This window comes from Euprymna scolopes, chromosome 1 (assembly GCF_053919585.1).
Source record: "Euprymna scolopes isolate OS-2025 chromosome 1, ASM5391958v1, whole genome shotgun sequence".
In the NCBI taxonomy this organism is placed as follows: Eukaryota; Metazoa; Mollusca; class Cephalopoda; order Sepiida; family Sepiolidae; genus Euprymna; species Euprymna scolopes.
In genome coordinates this window covers 171,758,051-171,779,786 of record NC_136482.1, presented here as the reverse complement: position 1 = coordinate 171,779,786, position 21,736 = coordinate 171,758,051, and the positions used below count along the sequence as shown (strand labels likewise).

General features: G+C 33.2%; 1 protein-coding gene across 6 annotated transcripts in view; it reads left to right on the top strand.

Annotated features, from left to right (window-relative positions):
- Positions 1-21,736, top strand: part of LOC145277521 (calcium/calmodulin-dependent protein kinase kinase 1-like) — a 659,720-nt gene that overhangs the window by 396,602 nt on the left and 241,382 nt on the right. For all 6 annotated transcript variants that reach the window (XM_080129008.1, XM_080128980.1, XM_080128989.1 and 3 more), the window contains exons 5-6: positions 15,017-15,178; positions 18,000-18,021. In XM_080129008.1, coding sequence (XP_079985134.1) covers positions 15,017-15,178; positions 18,000-18,021 — 184 coding nt within the window. The remainder of the gene's footprint in view (positions 1-15,016; positions 15,179-17,999; positions 18,022-21,736) is intronic.

Genomic DNA, 21,736 nt, shown 5'->3' with positions numbered 1-21,736 from the left:
GTCGGGTTTGTCGGGGGTAGTTACGTCGGGGAGGTACAAGTGTTTGCAGTTCGTCAGAGCATTCACCATTAAAGTATTTGTAGAACAGGCAGAGGGATGCAACATCTCGTCGATGGGACAGAGGTTGAAGCCCAGATGACAGTTCAGGACCTATCAGGTTTGCGACTCTTTTTTGAACCCTGTCCAGGAGCGAGAGACAAGCAGCAGATGCACCAGCCCAGATGTGACAACAGTACTCCATACATGGGCGAATGGTTGCCTTATAGAGGTATAGGATACTGGCAGGCGTAAGTAGTTTTCTAGCACGGTAGAGGGAGCCAACCTTCCTTGCAGCAGCCTTGGCAATGCTCTCAATGTATCTATTCCAGTTCATATTCCCTGTAAACGTTAGGCCGAGGAGTTTAAAAGAAGTACTTTCAGGCAATGTGTTCTTGGCCATTGCTATTGGTGGTAGAGAAGGTTTCTTGTAGTTATTGAAGGAAACAAGCTTAGTCTTAGCAGCATTGAATGAGACCAACCATTTTTGTCCCCATTCCACTACGGATTGGAGGTCATCCTCTAGTGTTTCTGCCATTTTCTTGGATATGTGTTCATTTGTTTTCCCCTCATATCTGTTATAGAGAGTGGTGTCATCGGCAAATATACCCATCTCCGAAACAATATTATCAGGGAGGTCGTTTATGAATATCAGGAACAATAGAGGTCCAAGGATAGACCCCTGAGGCACTCCCGCATTTATGTCATATTGTTTGGATGTACGTCCGTCGAGGACAACTTTGATTTTTCTATTACTTAAGAAGGATTTAATTACGTTATGAATTCTTCCAGTGATTCCATATGATCTAATTTTCCTTAGAAGACCATCGTGCCATACCCTGTCAAAAGCCTTAGATATATCAAGGGCCACCGCTCTACCCTCCCCTGTTTTATCCAATGAACGGTATATACGTTCAGAAACTACAGTTAAGATATCTGCTGTTGAACGGGCTTGCCTGAATCCATATTGTTTGTCAGTCAAGAGTTTAGCAGCTGTTAGGTGCTGGACTAGGGCTTTATTAACTAAGGACTCAAATATCCTCAGTCCTCAGTAGTAGTGGAGATGAAACAGAGCTCTTCAGGGTTGACACGGGAGTGAAACAGGGATGTGTCATTGCCCCAACCCTGTTCTCCATCTTCATTACTGCTATCCTCCATCTCACGGACAAGCATCTTCCCCATGGAGTTCGGATTATGTACAGAACTGACGGGCGACTTTTTAACATCAACAGATTTAGGGCCAAAAGTCGAACGAACACCATATCCATTATGGAGCTACAGTATGCAGACGATAACGCCCTTGTAGCCCTCTCAGAAGAGGACCTACAGTGTACACTGGTTGCCTTCACGAGCTAGGACTAACAATTAATATAAAAAAAAACCCAAATCCTCCATCAATCACCACCAAACAGTACTCCAGTCTCACCCCCAAACATATCCATCGACAACGCTAGACTGGAATATGTGGACCACTTCCCATACTTAGGCAGCATCCTATCATCAAAAGCCAACATAGATGATGAAATACAACACCGTCTCAGCTGTGCCAGTGGGGCTTTCTCAAGGCGAAGGAAGAGAGTATTTGAGAACCGTGACCTTCTGGCAAAGACCAAAATCATGGTATACAAAGCTGTCTTGCTGCCCACTCTTCTCTATGGATCGGAGACCTGGACCACATACAGGAGGCACGTAAAACCCCTGGAGACGTACCACCAAAGATGTCTCCGAAAAATCCTCAGAATAAGTTGGAAGGACCGACGCACCAACACCAGCGTTCTGAGTGAGGCTGACATTCCCACTATCACCGCTACTGTTGCTCAACGCCAGCTCAGATGGACTGGTCATGTTGTCCGAATGCCGGATCTCCGCCTCCCAAAACAGATTTTCTACTCTCAGCTTGTTGAGGGAAAGCGTGCCCAGGGTGGCCAAAAGATGAGGTATAAGGACAACATCAAAGCAAATCTAAAGCGGTTTCACATGGACCTTGAGACATGGGAGGACGTGGCTGGGAGCAGGTTGGCATGGAGGAGCACTGTCCACGAAGGTGCTGCGCTTTATAGTGACCTAAATCAAGCTGCTGAGGATAAACGCAAGCACAGAAAGGACAGATTATCAACCAGACACACCCAACCCCACCCCACCACCACTACCTTTATCTGCCTAAATTGCAAAAGACAAATTGGGTCTAGGATTGGGCTCTATGCTCACCTGAGGACCCACAGAAGCCACAACGGAGGACAGTCTTACTCGGACACGAGTGACCACCGATGATGATATATATCGTATAGGGAAAGGTACATGTGAAGGTAGCAAGTACCTCTCCCTATACGATATATATATATATATATATATATATATATATATATATATATATCGTATGGGGAGAGGTACTTGCTATCTTCACATGTACTGAAACACACAGTTCATGGTTGTGCCTACAGAAAACTTATAGACAAACTCCTGCCTATAATACATGAAATATCAATAAGTATTTCAAATTAAGTAAAATCTGTGTTGAACAATTTAAGACAAAACGAGATTGCAATAGAAATGACGGAAGCTGCTACGACTAACACTCTCCTTCCGTCTACCGGTTCAGATTTTATCATTAATTAAATAAAGATATAAAAGAAAATGATGACAATGGAGAAAATACTTACCCTGTAGTTATTTTTGGAGAAGACATTAATTTTCCTTTTTTGTACAAATTTCCTTTCATGTTCTTCGTTTCTATTGTTTCTTTGACATCAAATAAAGTCTCGCAAAATTGAATTTATCTTTTCCAGACTAAATTCCTTTCTTAATTTTACTCTTTTCAAATTAACCCAAAATTCAATTTATTTATTTTCTACACAAGTTAACCCTACAACCATCTATATATTATATTATAAAACTCGAATCATCTTGCTTAGGTGTTGAAACCGTGTTTCCGGTTCCATTTTATGATGCGTACGCATAATTACATAAAAACAGAGCCATGAAAGCTTCTTTTTTTAATCGACAAATTTTTAGCGTTTAAAATATGCAAAAACTGTAAAACCCTTTTGCTTTTTTTTTTTTTTCATCAGCATTTTACGAATTGTATTGTATTTTTCATTGCAAGTTGGAACCGTTTTCAAGCAAAACAAATGTTTACAATTTAATGGTTTTTATATATTCAGTTTAAAGACGACTAAATTATCCAATCAGCTTACACAGTGGTTGTAACCGTATTAATAAAAAGAAAATACTTAACTGTCAACACATAACATCTCCCGTTTTTACAAATAAAACAAAAATCGAACAAGATTGGAAAATTAATGGCAAAATCTCGATCTCTATATTATTACATCACATAAAAAGAGACAATTTTCCCTAGCAAACGATATGTAAACAATAATATAGATATTTCAGAAGTTAACATGTTTAAATAAGCAAAACTTCTTTTTCAAAAATAAACAATATAAACAAAACTTTTGGTAAATGTTTACTTTAACTACAAGAAAACACCGACCAATAAAATTTGTTTTTACGAGATTTTCGGGGTCGCTGACAACGAATCTTATATTCAAATCCGTCGCAAATTTACCATGTGCATCGTATTAACCTGTGGACCTTTGCACTATTTTGCACCATGTCACCGCCTCCATTTACGCTATTCTTACATGATGTGTTCACACGCATACGTGCGCACTCACGTAGTAAAATGACTTGTCACATCGCAGATGAATTTTTAGCGGACATTTAAAATAACAGGAAAGTTTTCAAAAACAAAAAAAAATAGGTTCTTTTTCTGTTACGTAGTTTTTGATGCATTTTAATTAATGGGCGGTTTGCGAAAACATTTTTATGTTTTTTGTTCCTTTTTTTCTTTTGATTTTTTTTAGAGCGGGGTATTCAATTATAGAACTTGTATAGTTTTTAACAGGTGCTTCTGCAGTTTAATTTACGCTTTTTCCGTAAATAACGCGCCGACATACACCGAGCAGAAGAACTGTTTCATTTTTCACAAAAATTCTGTTTGCATTTGGGGGAAGTGGCGGCGGGTTTTGTGGGGGCCACCACAACACCCCCTGAACACTGTCCTTGTCTAATAATGTTGAACACCTAATGAAAATAGAGGTATGATCATGGAAAATGAGATATAGGTATAAATGATGTGATGAGGTGAAGTAAAGGGAGTAGTTATCTTCATCATAATTAAAGTTTTCCAGCTGTCTATAATATGGTTGTCTTCAAGTCCAACGTGAACAAGTTTCTGATGAGCCGTTACACATTTACCGAACTTCCATTACTATCGATTACTATATTGTCCTTTTGACTACTGTACACTCTTTAACCCTTATCCTTGAGTGGCCTCTCGGCCTTGATAAGTGGTGACGTCTATGTAAAAAAAAAAGGTTTGGTTTAATTTTGGCAGTGCTGAAAGGGAACTAAAAACAGATAAGAATCACTCTTAATGAAAGGAAGAGCGTTATCTGCCCCTATTCAGGAGGATAGATACCTCTGATTGGTTGAATTCAATCATTTGACATAGGAAGATTTGAAGTTAGAAACGTTTCAGTTTAAGATTTAGCAAGGAAACATCGTCCTATAAAGTTTAGATAGATAGAAGCATTTACATTTCTTATACTTATTTTTTTCTTTTTGAAGCAACTCCTTTGATAAGAAAATGTGTAATAAATATATATATATAATAAAAACGCTGTGTTTGTCGTTCTGTAACGTTACTCAGACACTTACACTTTGGACCCACACAAATTGTAGCAATCAGCGTCGCAACGGAAACCAAGACAAAGAATAACCTGAACTCACTTTTTCATGCAACAGCTAAATTTATTTCCTCATTCTCCTGCCACGCGTGACTTCCCGTTACGGCTGTGACGTCTCTCACCTGATTGTTTTCTATCACGTGATCTCGAACGTCAACCACGTCTCTAATGTGATCGTCTTCTCGGACGTGTTCTCTCCTTTTTATAAGTCTTCTTTTTCTTTACCGTGATGTCATTTCGCTCGCCGCTCGGTATTTGCATATAGACGTCTGTGCTATGTTGCAGTTCTTTTTTTTTTTTCATGAACGTCTAACAAATCAGACAAGAAAAAATATTCACATTGTCAACCCCAGCTCCAAGAGACTAAAAACAATCACAGCTCTGAGTTATTCTAGAAAACGGTAAAGGCAAACATTTATTCAAGAGGCGGACAGAAAAGAGATACTAAGTCTCCCTCAAAGTGTCCTTAAAAGATGCCAGTGTTAACGCTAACATATGGAGACACTTGACCTGCATCATCCAACTGGATACAGCAAGATGATCACATGACCCCATGCACAAGATCAACAAGGCATCCACTGGTGCAACAGCATCTATCCACTTGTGTCCCATGTGTATTTCAGTCTTTAGCATTCAGCGCCTGCACACGACTTCATACTTGACTGAAGTCATATTTATCTTCATCTATAAAGGACGGACAACATCTAACAATCCTGTCTTCATTGATTATTCCATTCTCTTGACCTTGTGCCAAAAGTGGATGGCCATTATTAGATAACAACTAGAAATTTATAATGGAATGATATATTATGGTTTTTGTTTTTAATAGAAGGATAAGATTATTTCTATCAACAAGATTAATCGATCCAATGACAACTGTTCTACTTATTCCCTCTCCTTGGGATATTATCTTCATTTTGGATGCGTTTTTTTTTGTTTTGTTTATATATATATATATATATATATATATATATATATATATATATATATATATATATATAGTAAGTTATAAAATATATATGGCGATTAAGCTTGTGCATAAATTTATACTTTTGTATATTAATTTTATGTGAGTAAATGAAGTAGTTATATATATATATATATATATATATATATATATATATATATATATATATATATATATATATATATATATATTATAGTTCTAAAGAGACAAAAAATAAACACTGCTTTTATTGTTTCTTGAGATGAACGATTTCATTGTTTTCTTCTTTAAGGACGTGTTGATTTGTTTTTGTTTTTTTATTTTTGTTTTTTTTGTTTTTTCTCACGCTTTTTTATTTTTTTTGTTTATAAATCTCTCAATAAATCCATCAATATTTTTCCTTTATTGCATGTATATTTATTTATTTATTCTCCTTCTTTCTTCACTCTATCATTTTATCATCTTTATGACGCCCTCGCTGGCAAAGTGTGTCATTTTTCTCATGATTAATGGTGCACGTAGAAATAGTCGATAAATCAAACACAAGCTAAAACTCTTTGCATTCTCATCTCGCTTGCATTGCTGGGAAAAACTATGCGTCAGCATTTTTCCAATTGGAATTCTTAAACAGGATTAAGGTAAACAATTTTGGGTAATAGTCAACTAGCGTCCTCCCTAATTTTCTGCATAGAGCTACCGGAATCTTTATCTCTATTTTTCACTTTTAGATATTTATTTTTTTTATTTTTTTTATTTTATAATAAATATATGTTTATGAAATTATTGAAATCAAGATATACTTTTCAATAATGTCCTTTTTTTATATATTTTATTTCAATAAATGACTTCAAAATGCAAATACTAAATAACAAAAAAAAAGAACGACTGTTTAGCCTTTTCACCAATTCCTGTATGTGACACACAGAAAACTAGGGAATGTGCTAGATAACTATTACCAAAGTTTTCTCTGGGCATTTCTGTATTAGATCAGTATTCGTGTGTGTGTGTGTGTGTGTGTGTGTGTGTGTGTGTGTGTGTGTGTGTGTGTGTGTGAGAGAGAGAGAGAGGGGAGAAAAAATTATTTTTTGGATAAGTCACCATTTATCAAAACTCAAAGGCCACTCGGTGATAAGGGTTAATGACATTGCAAATTGAATTCAAATGCATGTATTTGAAACGTGGATTAAATAAAAAGTTACATTCGAAAATCCGTGCTAATTCCTGAGTTCAACACAAAGATCCCCAAGCTCAACAAGACACACATAAAGAAGGTTGGAGGTTACATCGATCGAAACGTTGTGAAAATAACAAAGACTGAAGAAGTCAAATAATACAAATGTACAAAAACTGAAATTACTGCACTGAATCCCGGACAATGCCGGGTGGGTAAAGCTAACAGTTATTAATGCAGATTATGGAGTCAGCAAGTTGCTCAACAGACTGTTGGTTGGTTTTGTTTTACGGCATATCAACACTTTTCAGGTTATTTAATGCCAAATCCAGTGATTTGGAAGAAATTTTTTTTAATAGAATATATATTTTTTTCAAGTCGTTTTCTATTCAACCCATAGTTAGGACCCCAACAGATATTACCACTTCGGGTCAGAGTGAACCTGGGAGCAATTGAAATTAAAGGGTGGCTCCACTCTCCCCAAAGCCCGCCAGCTGGGGCCTCACCATCGGATATAGTTTAAGGTCATACCCAGGACCGTCTCAGGATTGAACGGAGGGCATGGGTATATATTAATAATGTTGTCTACCCACATTTTGTGTGTGCGTTTCTTACCTAAACATAATGTACGCATGGTTATGTTTTATTTCTTGTTATTCAAACATCAAAATTATAAATACAATAGAGTCAATCATATTTAACTAGGTGTGAGTTGACTTAAATACTAATAAACTTGTTTTCAATGAATCTATAATTTAAAAATAGTTGTTAGATATATTTCGATATTATATAATATGATTAGATAAATAAGTAAATATAATTACTAGTAAATAAGCATTAAATAAGTATATTACTTATAATAAATATATTATTGTGCAGTAAGTAAATAAAGCTATCTTTGCACATGTCTTTTTTTTATGAATAACAAAGAAGACTTTTTTTAATTTAAGTACAAGCTTTCAAACAGTAAAGAAGGACTCTTTTTAAATGTGTAACTTACATTACATAACTTTAATATAAATATATTGTAATTTTAAAAGCAGTTTTCATTAAATTGTTCCCCTTGAAAATTAATAAACGTAACATTTTTTTTTAAATGTTTTGATGATTTATCTTTTTATTAAATCACTTTAAATAATTACTCTTAATATAAGCTAAATAATAAAAAAAAGCTATTTTTACGCATGTCCTTTTTAGAAATAACTAAGATAAGATTTTTTATTTAAATATTAGTTTTGAAACCGTCTCGGGAAAACTCGTCTCGGGAAAACTCGTCTCGGGAAAACTCGTCTCGGGAAAACTCGTCTCCGGAAAACTCGTCTCCGGAAAACTGGTCCCCTTTCGCTAGGTAGGAAAACTGGTCCCGTATTGAATAAATACCGATTGAAAACACATTTTATGATCATTCTTGAAGGAGATATTATTTTTTTAAATAGACTATAGCCCCCCCCTAATATTTTTTAAAAATATTTTTACTTGTTTAATGTTTTCTTTTCTTTTTTTTTTTCTTTTAAATAAAATCGATTTTCTAAGTGTTCGTTTTCTACCTAACTGGCTAAGTTCTTAGTGGTTTCACTTCTTTTAAAGCGTTTATTATGTTCATACAAAGTTAATTACAATTTTTTTTTTGTTCTTATTTTAACGATGTTTTTTGGAGTCATAAAAACAATAATTAAAAACAAAACCAAAAAATTAAAAAACAGGGAGCGATTGATTCGATTTTTCGTTACTTTTTTGTTTTGTTTTTTAATTATGATAGTTTTTTTGTTGTTATGTTTTTGTTTTCTCTCATACCAAATGCACTCATGCGTTATTTAAAATTATAATTTTATCAATTATCAACATTTATTGTCGTCCTGTCAAATTTTGCAAAAATTAACTAATAAATTAAAAACGAAATATTTTTTTGGCGCGAGAGATGCCATGTGCTAACAATCTCTCGTTAACTAATTTTAAATTTTTTAAAATTTTTACTTCGAAATTCTAAAATCAATCATTAAGAGAAAAAGTAATCACTAAATAAATTTATTAATCAATTTTCTTGAAAATCCCGCTATCGTTTATGAAGAATCTTTTTAATTTCATTTTTTGTTGGTTGTTTTTCGGAGGGAGATATAGTTTTAACCCCCCCCCCACTCTCTCTCCCTCTCTCTAAATTATATTTTGAAAAATATTAAAATTTATTATTTTCTTTTTAAAACCAAATCTCCCTCAGTAATTTCTTTAATTTTCTATTTTTTAGCGATTATCAAGACCCCTAAGATGTGATCGGACATTATTTCTAGTTCGGGTTTGTATTACTGTACACATAGATTCGAAAAAGTTGTCAAAAAACAAATATATAACAAATAAATGTTATCAAAGGCAAGATAAATTACTTTTCTACCAAACTGGATATAATTTTCGTGTTTTTATTTAATTTAACATGTTTATTCAGCTCAAAAAGCATACAGTGTTTACCGATGTATTGGAAAATTCAAAATGGCGGCCGACTCTCTCTTTAACACGGTAAGTTCGGGAAAAGGTGTTATAAATAATAAACTAGACAAAATACTATTAAAAAACCACCGAATATATGTCAAGTTATGTCACGGTAACATATATTGAAAAGGTATTATAAATAATAAACTAGACAAAATACTGTTAGAAACTCGCTCAATATATGTTACTGTGACATAAGTTGACATATATTCGGTTGTTTTTTAACAGTATTTTGTCTAGTTTATTATTTATAACACCTTTTCCTGAACTTACCGTGTTTAAGAGAGAGTCGGCCGCCATTTTGAATTTTCCAATACATCGGTAAACACTGCATGTTTTTCGAGCTGAATAAACATGTTAAATTGAATAAAAACACGAGAATTATATCCAGTTTGGTAGAAAAGTAACTTATCGGGTAACCCAACTTATCTTGTCTTTGATAACATTTATTTGTTATATATTTGTTTTTTTAACTTCTTTTTCGAATCTATGTGTACAGTAATACAAACCCAAATTTTAATATTTTTTAAAATATAATTTAGAGAGGGGGGGGGGTAAAACTATATCTCCCTCCGAAAAACAACCAACAAAAAATGAAATTAAAAAGATTCTTGATAAACGATAGCGGAGTTTTCAATAAAATTGATTAATAAATTTATTTAGTGATTACTTTTTCTCTGAATGATTGATTTTAGAATTTTGAAGTAAAAATTTAAAAAATTAAAAATTAGTTAACGAGAGATTGTTAGCGGTGCTCGGAAAACTCGTCCCGGGAAAACTCGTCTCGGGAAAACTCGTCTCGGGAAAACCCGTCTCCGGAAAACTCGTCTCCGGAAAACTCGTCCCCTTTCGCTAGATAGGAAAACTCGTCCCGTATTGAATAAATATCGATTGAAAACACATTTTATGGTCGTTCTTGAAGGAGATATTGTTTTTTAAAATAGACTATAGCCCCCCATAATATTTTTAAAAAATATTTTAACTTGTTTAATGTTTTTTTTTTTTTTTTTTTTAAATAAAATTGATTTTCTAAGTGTCCATTTTCTACCTTACTGGCTAAGTTCTTAGTGGTTTCACTTATTTTAAAGCGTTTATTATGTTCATACAAAGTTAATACCAAATTTTTTGGTTCTTATTTGAACGATGTTTTTTGGAGTCATAAAAACAATAATAATAAAAAACAAAACAAAAAAATTTAAAAAAATCAGGGAGCGATTCGATTCTTCGTTACTTTTTTTGTTTTGGTTTTTTAATTATGATAGTTTTTTTTTTTTTGTTGTTATGGTTTTGTTTTTTCTCTCATACCAAATGCACTCATGCGTTATTTAAAATTATAATTTTATCAATTATCAACATTTATTGTCGTCCTGTCAAATTTTGCAAAAATTAACTAATAAATTAAAAGCGAAATATTTTTTTGGCGCGAGAGATGCCATGTGCTAACAATCTCTCGTTAACTCATTTTTAATTTTTACTTCAAAATTCTAAAATCAATCATTAAGAGAAAAAGTAATCACTAAATAAATTTATTAATTAATTTTATTGAAAACTCCGCTATCGTGTATCAAGAATATTTTTAATTTCATTTTTTGTTGGTTGTTTTTCGGAGGGAGATATAGTTTTAACCCCCCCTCTCTAAATTATATTTTAAAAATACAACTTTTTCGAATCAATGTGTACAGTAATACAAACCCTGATAGAATTATAATTTTAAATAACGCATGTGTCATTTGGTATGAGAGAAAACGAAACATAACAACAAAAAAACTATCATAATTAAAAAACCAAAACAAAAAAGTAACGCTCCCAGTTTTTAATTTTTTTGTTTTGTTTTTTTTATTATTGTTTTTATGACTCCAAAAAAAAATCGTTAAAATAAGAACCCAAAAAATTGTAATTAACTTTGTATGAACATAATAAACGCTTTAAAATAAGTGAAACCACTAAGAACTTAGCCAGTTAGGTAGAAAACGGACAATCGATTTTATTTTAAAAAAACAAACAAAAAAACATTAAACAAATAAAAATATTTTTTTTTAAATATTAGGGGGGGGGGCTATAGTCTATTTTAAAAAGCAATATCTCCTTCAAGAACGATCATAAAATGTGTTTTCAATCGATATTTATTTAATAAGGGACCAGTTTTCCTATCTAGCGAAAGGGGACGAGTTTTCCGGAGACGAGTTTTCCCGAGACGAGTTTTCCCGAGACGAGTTTTCCCGGGACGAGTTTTCCTAAATTCATTGTTAGCACATGGCATCTCACGCGCCAAAAAAATATTTCGCTTTTAATTTATTAGTTAATTTTTGCAAAATTTGACAGGACGACAATAAATGTTGATAATTGATAAAATTATAATTTTAAATAACGCATGAGTGCATTTGGTATGAGAGAAAACAAAAACATAACAACAAAAAACTATCATAATTAAAAAACCAAAACAAAAAAGTAACGCTCCCAGTTTTTAATTTTTTTTTGTTTTTTTATTATTGTTTTATGACTCCAAAAAACATCGTTAAAATAAGAAACAAAAAAATTGTAATTAACTTTGTATGAACATAATAAACGCTTTAAAAGAAGTGAAACCACTAAGAACTTAGCCAGTTAGGTAGAAAACGAACACTTAGAAAATCGATTTTATTTAAAAGAAAATAAAAAGAAAAGAAAACATTAAACAAGTAAAAATATTTTTAAAAAATATTAGGGGGGGGGGCTATAGTCTATTTAAAAAAATAATATCTCCTTCAAGAATGATCATAAAATCGATATTTATTCAATAAGGGACCAGTTTTCCTACCTAGCGAAAGGGGACGAGTTTTCCCGAGACGAGTTTTCCGGAGACGAGTTTTCCCGAGACGAGTTTTCCGGAGACGAGTTTTCCCGAGACGAGTTTTCCTAAATTCTTTTGAAACAGTACAGAAGTAGTGCCTAATTGACGTGTCTTCCTTCTAAAATTCCTTCGAAATATTATAAAACATCGAAAGGACAGCCGAACACTAGCTTAGTATATTTTTATTATACTTTTGTTTTGTATATATATACTAGCTGTGTAAATACCCGGTGTTGCCAGGTAAAAAAAAAAAAAACATTGTCCGGCTGAGGCTTTAGTCACATACTATTTAAGATACACCATATATCCTATGATCAAAGTGTGGTATCTGTTCTTCGGGTGCTGCACTTCCGTTTCTCGTTCTCTTTCAGTGGAGGAGAAATCCTTCACGATTGAGACAATTTTTATTTTTGTACCTTTTCTCCACGTTAAAAAACGACCCTGGTGTCTAACTCTGTCCCGTGGGGAGGCATAGTAAATAGGTACACCATATATCCTAAGTTGTTATGATTTTATTGAAAGTTGACGATATTTTGGATTTTTTGGAAGCATAAAACATAGTCACCTTCATCTATGAAATTCAAACAGGCAAATAAAGTCGCATAGCTTAAAGGGAAATAACTCATAATTTAAATGAAAACTTACTTCCATTTTTAAACGCAGCTGATTTTGGTTATACTAATAATTAATAATAAATTAAATGTAAATGTCAGTTAAATTAAAAATAAATCAACTTTATATAATATTTCTAAATAGAATACTTTAAACAATTCTGTTAATAATTTTCATTAAAAATTTACAGCTAATTATTAAAACAGACTTTCTTTAATGTAATATGCAAATGAGATAACCTTGAATATTGAATTCTTTTGAAGAAAAACTATATATTTAGAAATCATATTGGAATAAAAGTATATAAGAGTCCGTTTTCAGTATCAAAATCTATTTGCAAAACAGTGTAACTTTTGTATATATTAACCAAATTGTGAACAGATAGACAAACAGATAGGTATACGACTTTATTATAACATATGTATCTTTACCCAGCCATAAACTGCGCTTAAATATGATATTTTAATTTGTCCAGATTTTGTATATATTATTATAGAGTTGTGATATAAAAAAAGAAATGAATAGGTAAAAATGGCACAAACATTAATGCAAAAAAATGGCACAAGTGAATAATGTAGATGAAAATCTTACGAGTTTATTAAATCCCTATTTTTAATCTATCAGAATAAAATAATTGAGAGAAAAAATGAGATCTGCTCGAATAATGTAAATCAATCAGAATAAAAAAGATGATAGAAAAATTAGTTATTTGTTTATTTTATTTGTTTTTGATAACAAATACCACATGCATTGCAGAAGACATGTTAATAAAAATGCAATTCATGAAATGGTAAATTGTAAAAACTTTTCGTTAAATTTTACAGTGAAGTAAAATCTTTTTAGATTTTATTATTATTTATTTATTTATTTATTTATTTTTTTTTTTTTTTGCTTTTTAAGATTTTTAGATTTAACAATCCTGAACTAAGTCTCTCTTTCGCACACTTTTTCTTTGCCTCAATTTTTTGCACTCTTTCTCTGTCATGCACTAAGTCACGCTCTCTCTCTCTCTCTCTCTCTCTCTCTCTCTCTCTCTCTCTCTCTCTCTCAGAATGAAGAATTTAGAATGAAACACACGTTACATAATCTCTGACCACGTTTTTCCTGATCTGGTGTTGATTGCATCCAGTAGCAGAAAGAAATCAAAGATCTCTAGAAGCAATGAGTTTTAAAATGGACAGTTAAAAATGGCACAAATGGATAAATACAAAAAAATGGCAACAGTGAAAAATGTAAATGAAAATCTCATAGTGAGTTTATCAAATCCTTATTTTCAATCAATCAGAATAAAAAAGATGATAAAAAAATTAAATCTACTCGTGTAATGTGCGTCCTCTCGCTTGTGTATTTTTTCTTTGGTGAAAATACATGCCCACATTATACAATTTGTTGTGGTAATCTGAAAATTAAAAAAAAAAAAGGACTTTATAACTAAATGTTTAAAAAAAATTGCAATCAGAAATTGTATCGGAATCAGGAAAAATGTTGGAATCATCCCATCAATAATTTTCATATTTAAAAATAAAAGTAAAAACGAAGAAAGATTTAACTTGCTGTAAAGCATCTGTAAACAGAATATGAAAAATTAAAAGTTTAATTATTCTCAAAGTTTCTAGTTGAATTACTGCTTAGAAGAATAATGACCAAAAATGTTGCTTGAAAATATAACGATCTAATTTTATTTAACTGTCACGAACAAGTTAGGTGAGAGAAAAAAGCGGTAGAAACATGAGAACTCTCAATTTCTTTTTGGGCTAATTTATATAACATTTTTGGATACCTACGCATCCACTTATAAACGTTCATTCTGGGATTTCTCCTTCACTGTCAATGTAACCACACTACATAGGACATTTGTTTAGCAATAGGTGTATTCCACCTACAAATAACCTTTGCAGTTGACCATCACCAGATATTTTATTTTTCAGACAGTTCTATCACCATGGCAATCAACTGCATTTTGTTTCTTCCAAATAGATGTGTGTCATTGTCAAGTAGTCTTTATTTATTGCTGCTGGGTGCTATTTTCAATATGCCAGATTCGATATCCAACATTCTTACTTATTTTGAATAAAGCCATTATTTATTTTTAATTTATTAGACAAATAATTTGTTTCAATATCGACATACCTATTGTTTACTATCGATGCAGTATTAAAATATATTATTATTTTGATGTTAACTTTCAGAACGAATCCCACCCAAAAGGGAAGGTAAACCAACATCTCGTTTACCTAATCCACTCGAACAAGTCTACCGGGAAATAGCCATCTTGAAAAAGCTTGACCATCCAAATGTTGTACGTCTTGTGGAAGTTCTTGATGACCCTGATGAAGATCATCTCTACGTGGGTAAGTATATCATGCAAGTTGCATTAATCTTGTTCTTTCAAGGAACTTGTTAATTGGCTAAATTAAATAAAAAGGTTGCATCAAATTAATAAAAAAAAAATGGGAGAAGATTAGTGTTGGGACGATTACTGTGAATCGGGAATAAAAAAAATCGGAACTTTGGGGGGTATCGGAATCTGCATATTTTTTTACAAGGAAGTCACCCCTCATCAAGGCCCGAAAGCCACTCGAGGATAAGGGTTAATGAATGTTAGGTGTAATCGTTAATGATGTAGATTGCGTTAGAATTTGGATTATTTTAATGGACGGATCAACAAGAACTTGTTTACATTGGCCTTGAAGTCGACCATGTTGTATTCAACCGAGAAGCAGGCCAATGGAACAGTGTTCCACATGTAGGCAGTTCTACAAAAGAATCTTTGTTCAGATTTAGGCACAGATAGAGAGTGAGAAAAATTGTTGACAGTGGTTGTAGCTAGTCAAGTGTTTTTGTGAAAGTTTGGCAAGGGAAGACGATAGATTGGAGCTCAAACGAGCAGTTGCCATGAAAATAGCGATAGAGCAGAGACAGGTTCACAACGTCTCTTCTGTGGAAAAGAGATTTCAGGGGAGAGAAAAAGGCATCACCTACTATCGAAGCCAGTTTTGAACTCCATCAAGGCAAGATAAAGTGCTCCGAGCCGCTCCTGCCCAAATATGGCAGCAGGATTCCATTTTAGGGTGTATTTGGCTCATACACAAATAGAGAATTGCATCGGCAGTGAGATACCTACTGGAGCGATAGAATGATTCGACCATTTTTCTAGCAATCTTGGCAACATATTTCATGTATGTGTTTCATTACAGAATGGAAAACTTTGTTGCCTGTTTTCCGATGCCAAAAGCGATTCTTTTAATTGTTTCATTTTTACCTTTGTTTAAAACTTAGTTTTCCATTACTGATAAAATAATTCATATTTATATATTTTGAACTACCAGTAAAACTAAAACCTATAGATTCCTACTACCCACAAGTGCATATTTGCATTGACGCAAATATATGTACATATTACGCAGGTATTTACGATAATCTACCCCCGCTCTTCAAGAAAGAAAAACAACTTTATAGCAAAATATTTAATGATTTAAAAAGAATCGTAATCATAATCGGTAATTGTATCGGAATCAGAAATTTTAAAACAGAATAAATTTTCGCAATTTACTTAAAAGTGAAACTTTTGCCATCTTTTGTTTAAAACTTGCATGCGTTTTGGATCTGATCGTACTTTCTTTTGGGATCAACTAGTTTTTAAATCCCATTATATCTATTATGGTAATCAATGATATTTTGAGATAAGGTACGGAACCACCATTTCCCTTTCCTCAAATATATAATACATGTTTGTTTAATCATATATAGGACTAGCGGGGGTGCCTGGCGTTGCCCGGGTGTTTGGAGGTGTGTGTTGAGCAAAAAAAGAAAACAGTGGTGATAGTAGGCAGGCAGGCTCGAACCCGTACCGCGAAGAAGGAAAAGAATGTGAAAAAAAGAGGATAGTGAATTAAATGAGTTTTGTTGCCCGGATGAAGGATATTGGCACAAAGACGAAATAAAAAAATTTTTTAAAAAAGAAAGAGAAGTGAGAACGAACTCGAAAACATAGGGTAATTAGTCTTCCTCGCTAACCATTACGCCATAGCGGATAGTGAAATCAGTGAGTTGGTAATTAACTTAAGAATCAAAGGAGTCGTCACCCACGTGCAGAAATGAAAGTTGCTTTTAAATCTGGCCAGAGGCCGGTTAAGCTTCCTGCTTTCTGCCGTTTTATTTATTTATTTCCCCACAAAAGCAAATTAGACACAAGGCCGTTTTTAATGTTGGGAAAACCAGCTCCCCACAAAAAGGGGGAACTCTGGCAGTATCCAAATAAATAGTAATTGCCTTAGTATGAAGAGTTCCCCCTACATTAACCAAGGGCGAATTACAGAACAGATACAACTGGGCGAAGGCCAGGAGTTGGCACCAGCATTCAATTAGTTTCGCTTTATTTATACGAAAAACACAGAAAAACAGCAGAGGCGATCGCATGGTGGGAATTTTTTAAAACTTGATAAAAAAAAAGATAGAGACAATGTCTGTTTGCAAATCTGAGATATTACGATTTAGGAAATATAAAAAAAATTTCTCCTGGAATCTAACCGACGTGAAAACCTCAACGAAAAAAGCCTTACATGGACATACACAAATGCCTATTTTGTCCTTTGTATATATAGACTGGCCTCGGTGCCCGGCGTTGCCCAGGTGTTTGGAGGTGTGTGCTGAGCAAAAACAAAAGTGGTAGTAGGCAGGCGGAAAAGAAAGTGAAAGGAAATCTGACGTCTTAACCGATGTCTCCCTGACGCGACGAATCATATAGTTGATTTTCTTCAAATTTATTTTAGTATTGATTCTAATTAATTTAGCAAATCAATTTAATTTGTTCTCGATTTGCAATTTTCTAAACTAAATTTTTTTTTTATCAACATAACTTTAGCTTGAGTATTTTTAGTTCTTATCAGCAGCTTTAATTAGATTATTTTTTATGCAAAACGTTTCAGATAAAGTCTGAAGCCACTTGGTGTAAGGAGCTAAAAATTATAGTATTTCAAAATTAAAAACTGACAACAATAAGTGTTAGATTCTTCCCTCTTTGTCAGAAACATCGCTTCTGGAATGTGAGGACTAAAGGACAAAATAAGGGAAGCAAAAGTTATATAGCTGCCGAAATTAAACTAAAAATCTACTTTCTACTCTACTTTTTTTTACTTTATTTTTGATTATTGTCTTTTTTTTTTCTTACAGTTTTTGAACTTCTAGAGAAAGGGTAAGTGCAATTTCTTAACTTTTTTTCTTTGAATTTTTTTTTCTACTTAGAATATTTATTTTTTTAGACATTTTTGTCTTGTTTTTGATAAAAAATATCACATAAAATAAGACATGTTAATAAAAATGCAATTCATGAAATGGTAAATTGTAAAAACTTTTCGTTAAATTTTACAGTGAATTAAAATCTTTTTAGATTTTATTATTTATTTATTTATTTTATTCTTTTTTTTTTTTTTTTTTTTGCTTTTAAGATTTTTAGATTTGACAATCCTGAACTAAGTCTCTCTTTCTCACACTTTTTCTTTGCCTCAATTGTTTGCACTCTTTCTCTGTCATGCACTAAGTCACGCTCTTGCATTCTCTCTCTCTCTCTCTCTCTCTCTCTCTCTCTCTCTCTCTCTCCCTCTCTCTCTCTGAATGAAGAATTTAGAATGAAACACACGTTACATAATCTCTGCCCACGTTTTTCCTGATCTGGTGTTGATTGCGTCCAGTGGCAGAAAGAAATCAAAGATCTCTAGAAGCAATGAGTTTTAAAATGGACAGTTAAAAATGGCACAAATGGATAAATACGAAAATATGGCACCAGTGAAAAATGTTAACGAAAATCTCATAGTGAGTTTATCAAATGCTTATTTTCAATCAATCAGAATAAAAAAGATGATAAAATTAGTTAAATCTACTCGTGTAATGTGCGCCCTCTTACTTGTGCATTTTTACTTTGGTGAAAATACATGCACATATTATACAAGCTTTTTTAGTAATCTGAAAATTAAAAAAAAAAAAAGAACTTTATAACTAAACATTTAGAAAACTGAAAAAAACTGGAATCAGAAATTGTATCGGAATCAGGAAAAACTAGCAAAAACTGTGGAAATTCCACAGTGACCTCTTTCATATGTAATATACTAATGTTGGCAATCTGTGGATGTTCAGCGTAAATATAGACACTCTGATATTATTGTAGCTCTTTTGTTAAAACTGCAAAAATATTTATCTTAGCTAGCAGGAACGCCCGGCGTAGCCCAGTCGTAAAATATGCTTAATATGATATTTTAATTCTTGCAGATTTCGTATATATTATTATAGTCAATTTTCTATCGATTTTTATATATTATAAAGTTGCAATTTCAAAAGTAAAAAATATATCCATATGACTTGGGTGCATCAGCGTGAATCGAACCTGAGACCAAAATTTATAAAGAAAAAAAAAATATATGTATATAACTTGTGTTCTTTCAGATATAATCAAAACCGAAACCAAAACTTACGAAGAATTCTTGATAAAATCATTTATTACAAGAAATGGAAGGTCATAACAATTAAACGACAGTCATTCAGAAGAAAAAAGATGTAAGCGTGACACACCAAATAAAACATGTGCTATCGTATTAATATATAGATATTAGAATCGTCCCATCAGTAATTTTCATATTAAAAAAGTAAAATCGAAGAAAGATTTAACTTGCTGTAAAGCGTCTGTAAATACAATATGAGAAATTAGAAGTTGAATCATTCTCAAAGCTTTTTTATTGAATTACTGCTTAGAAGAATGATGACTAAAACTCATGCATGAAAATATAATGATCTGATTTTATTGTTTAATTGTCATGAACAAGTCAGGTAAGAGAGAAAAGTAGTAGCAGCATGAGAATTGACAAATGTCGATTTCTTAAACTCATTAGGTAGCAAACTATCTCAATCTCTTTTGGGGCTAATTTATATAACATTTTTGGACACCTATGCATCTACCTATAAACATTGATTCTGGGTTTTCACTTTCACTGTCAACGTAGCCACACTTCCTAGGGCATTTATTTAGCAATAGATGTATTTGACCTACAAATAACCTTTGCAGATGACCTGCATAAACGTCTTTGCAGTAAATCGGGTGTGGAAAAAAGGTGGTAGAAGCATGAAAATTGACAGAAAGACATTTAAAATGACGAGAAGCAATGTTGAAGGAAGGATGGAGTCTTACAATTGACTTTATAGCCACGCCCAATTTCAAACTTACTTTATAGCCACGCCCAATTTCAAACTTACTTTATAGCCACGCCCAATTTCAAGCTTACAGTACGTGCTATCCCCAAACAGTCATCCATCAAATTAGAGGAGAGAACAATAAATCGCTCGCCCTAAAGAAAGCAACACTACAACTTTATTTTAAGACTTTTATTGAAAAAATCAATTCAGGTAACTTGATTATGTAATAGAGCTGACATCTATTCATTGTAGCCACCTTCAGCTTCAATCACTATCTTGATACGGGTCCAGAATTAGGAGCATGACTTTTCCACAAGCGCTGACAGTATCTCGGTGAATATTCGACAGATGGTGGTGATCAGGCTGGCTTAGGTGTTAGAGGTCATGTTGATGATTTTCTTAGCATATGACCAAACGAAGTAGTCCAGCAGGTTCATATCAGGGGAGGAGGGGGGGGGGGCAGTGAGAGAAGAATACAAGTCGTAGCATCCCTTCTGAAGCCAAGCCTGGGTCTCTTTGAACTTGTGGGCTAGTGCCACGTTCTGCTAGCACATCCAGGGTCTGCTAGTGGTCACCTGATTAGCCTAAAACGTCGTTGAGCTATGCCTTCAAGCGTTGAACCTTCCAGATTTGTATTATGAGAGTGCTGGCAATGGTCCTGTTGTCATGACTTGGATTGGTAGAGAGCATGAGTTGTAGAGTAGCACATCTCTGATCTCGCCCGTTGAACATTGTGTCACTTTCAAACATGATAGAAGGCCGGGATTTGTACACAACTGGCCAACTAGAAGATGGTCTGCAACCAAAAAAAAAAAGAAAAGAAAAGCAATTTTCATTAAACAGAAATAGAATCATATCGTCTTTTCTATGGCGACAATTTTATCGTTCCACCCTGCAGTTTGCTGATTCAACAAGAACGAATTTTTCAACGAGTTGCTGTTGTAATGCAATCAAGAATTACATGTACTAATGTTAATATTTAAGGAATGCGATGGTAAATATTATATTTGTCTAATGTACACACGTGCAACAGAAAAGAAATAGTGCTGCCAGGTGATAAATAATGTTGTTGCAGTTGATTCATCTGTTTGTCATGCGTTAAGTGACATGTTGACATAGACATGGTCAGTTCGTTTTTTTTCTTATTAACCTATGAAGAATGACTCATGGAAACTAGAAGAATACTAATCACACAACAATAAAATTCTCTTAACAATTTTGCCCTACATTTATGCCACCTTATTAAGATTAAAGCCAAGGTTTACTGATACTAAACCTTATGTCTAGAAATTTTTATTTCAATTTGGATCATCATTATCATATCTTACGAATCCAAAGATCCAATTTTTGGTATTGGTTTCCCCGATATTTTTCTAATCAGAATTATTTCTAGAAAGTTATCATGTACTTACGAGCAGGACCGCATGAAGGTTGCCAACATCCTAAGTGAAAGTGATTCTTTTGTAGAAGGAACTAGATTCGAACTTGTCAGTCAGTGGTGTTACCCACTAAACCACGATCTCCTCCCTCCAATTTAGATTAAAATCAATTAGATGATTTTGATTCTTGAAAATGTCTAAAATGTAAGATTTAAGCTTAAGGGATCTTACGAGGGGCGTGCAATAAGTAATGCCCTTGATCCACTTCCCATAGCAGTAGAGCAACGAAATTTGGTACAGTTATTAGTCTTTCTCTACATAGGAACCACCCAGAGTTATGCATTTCTC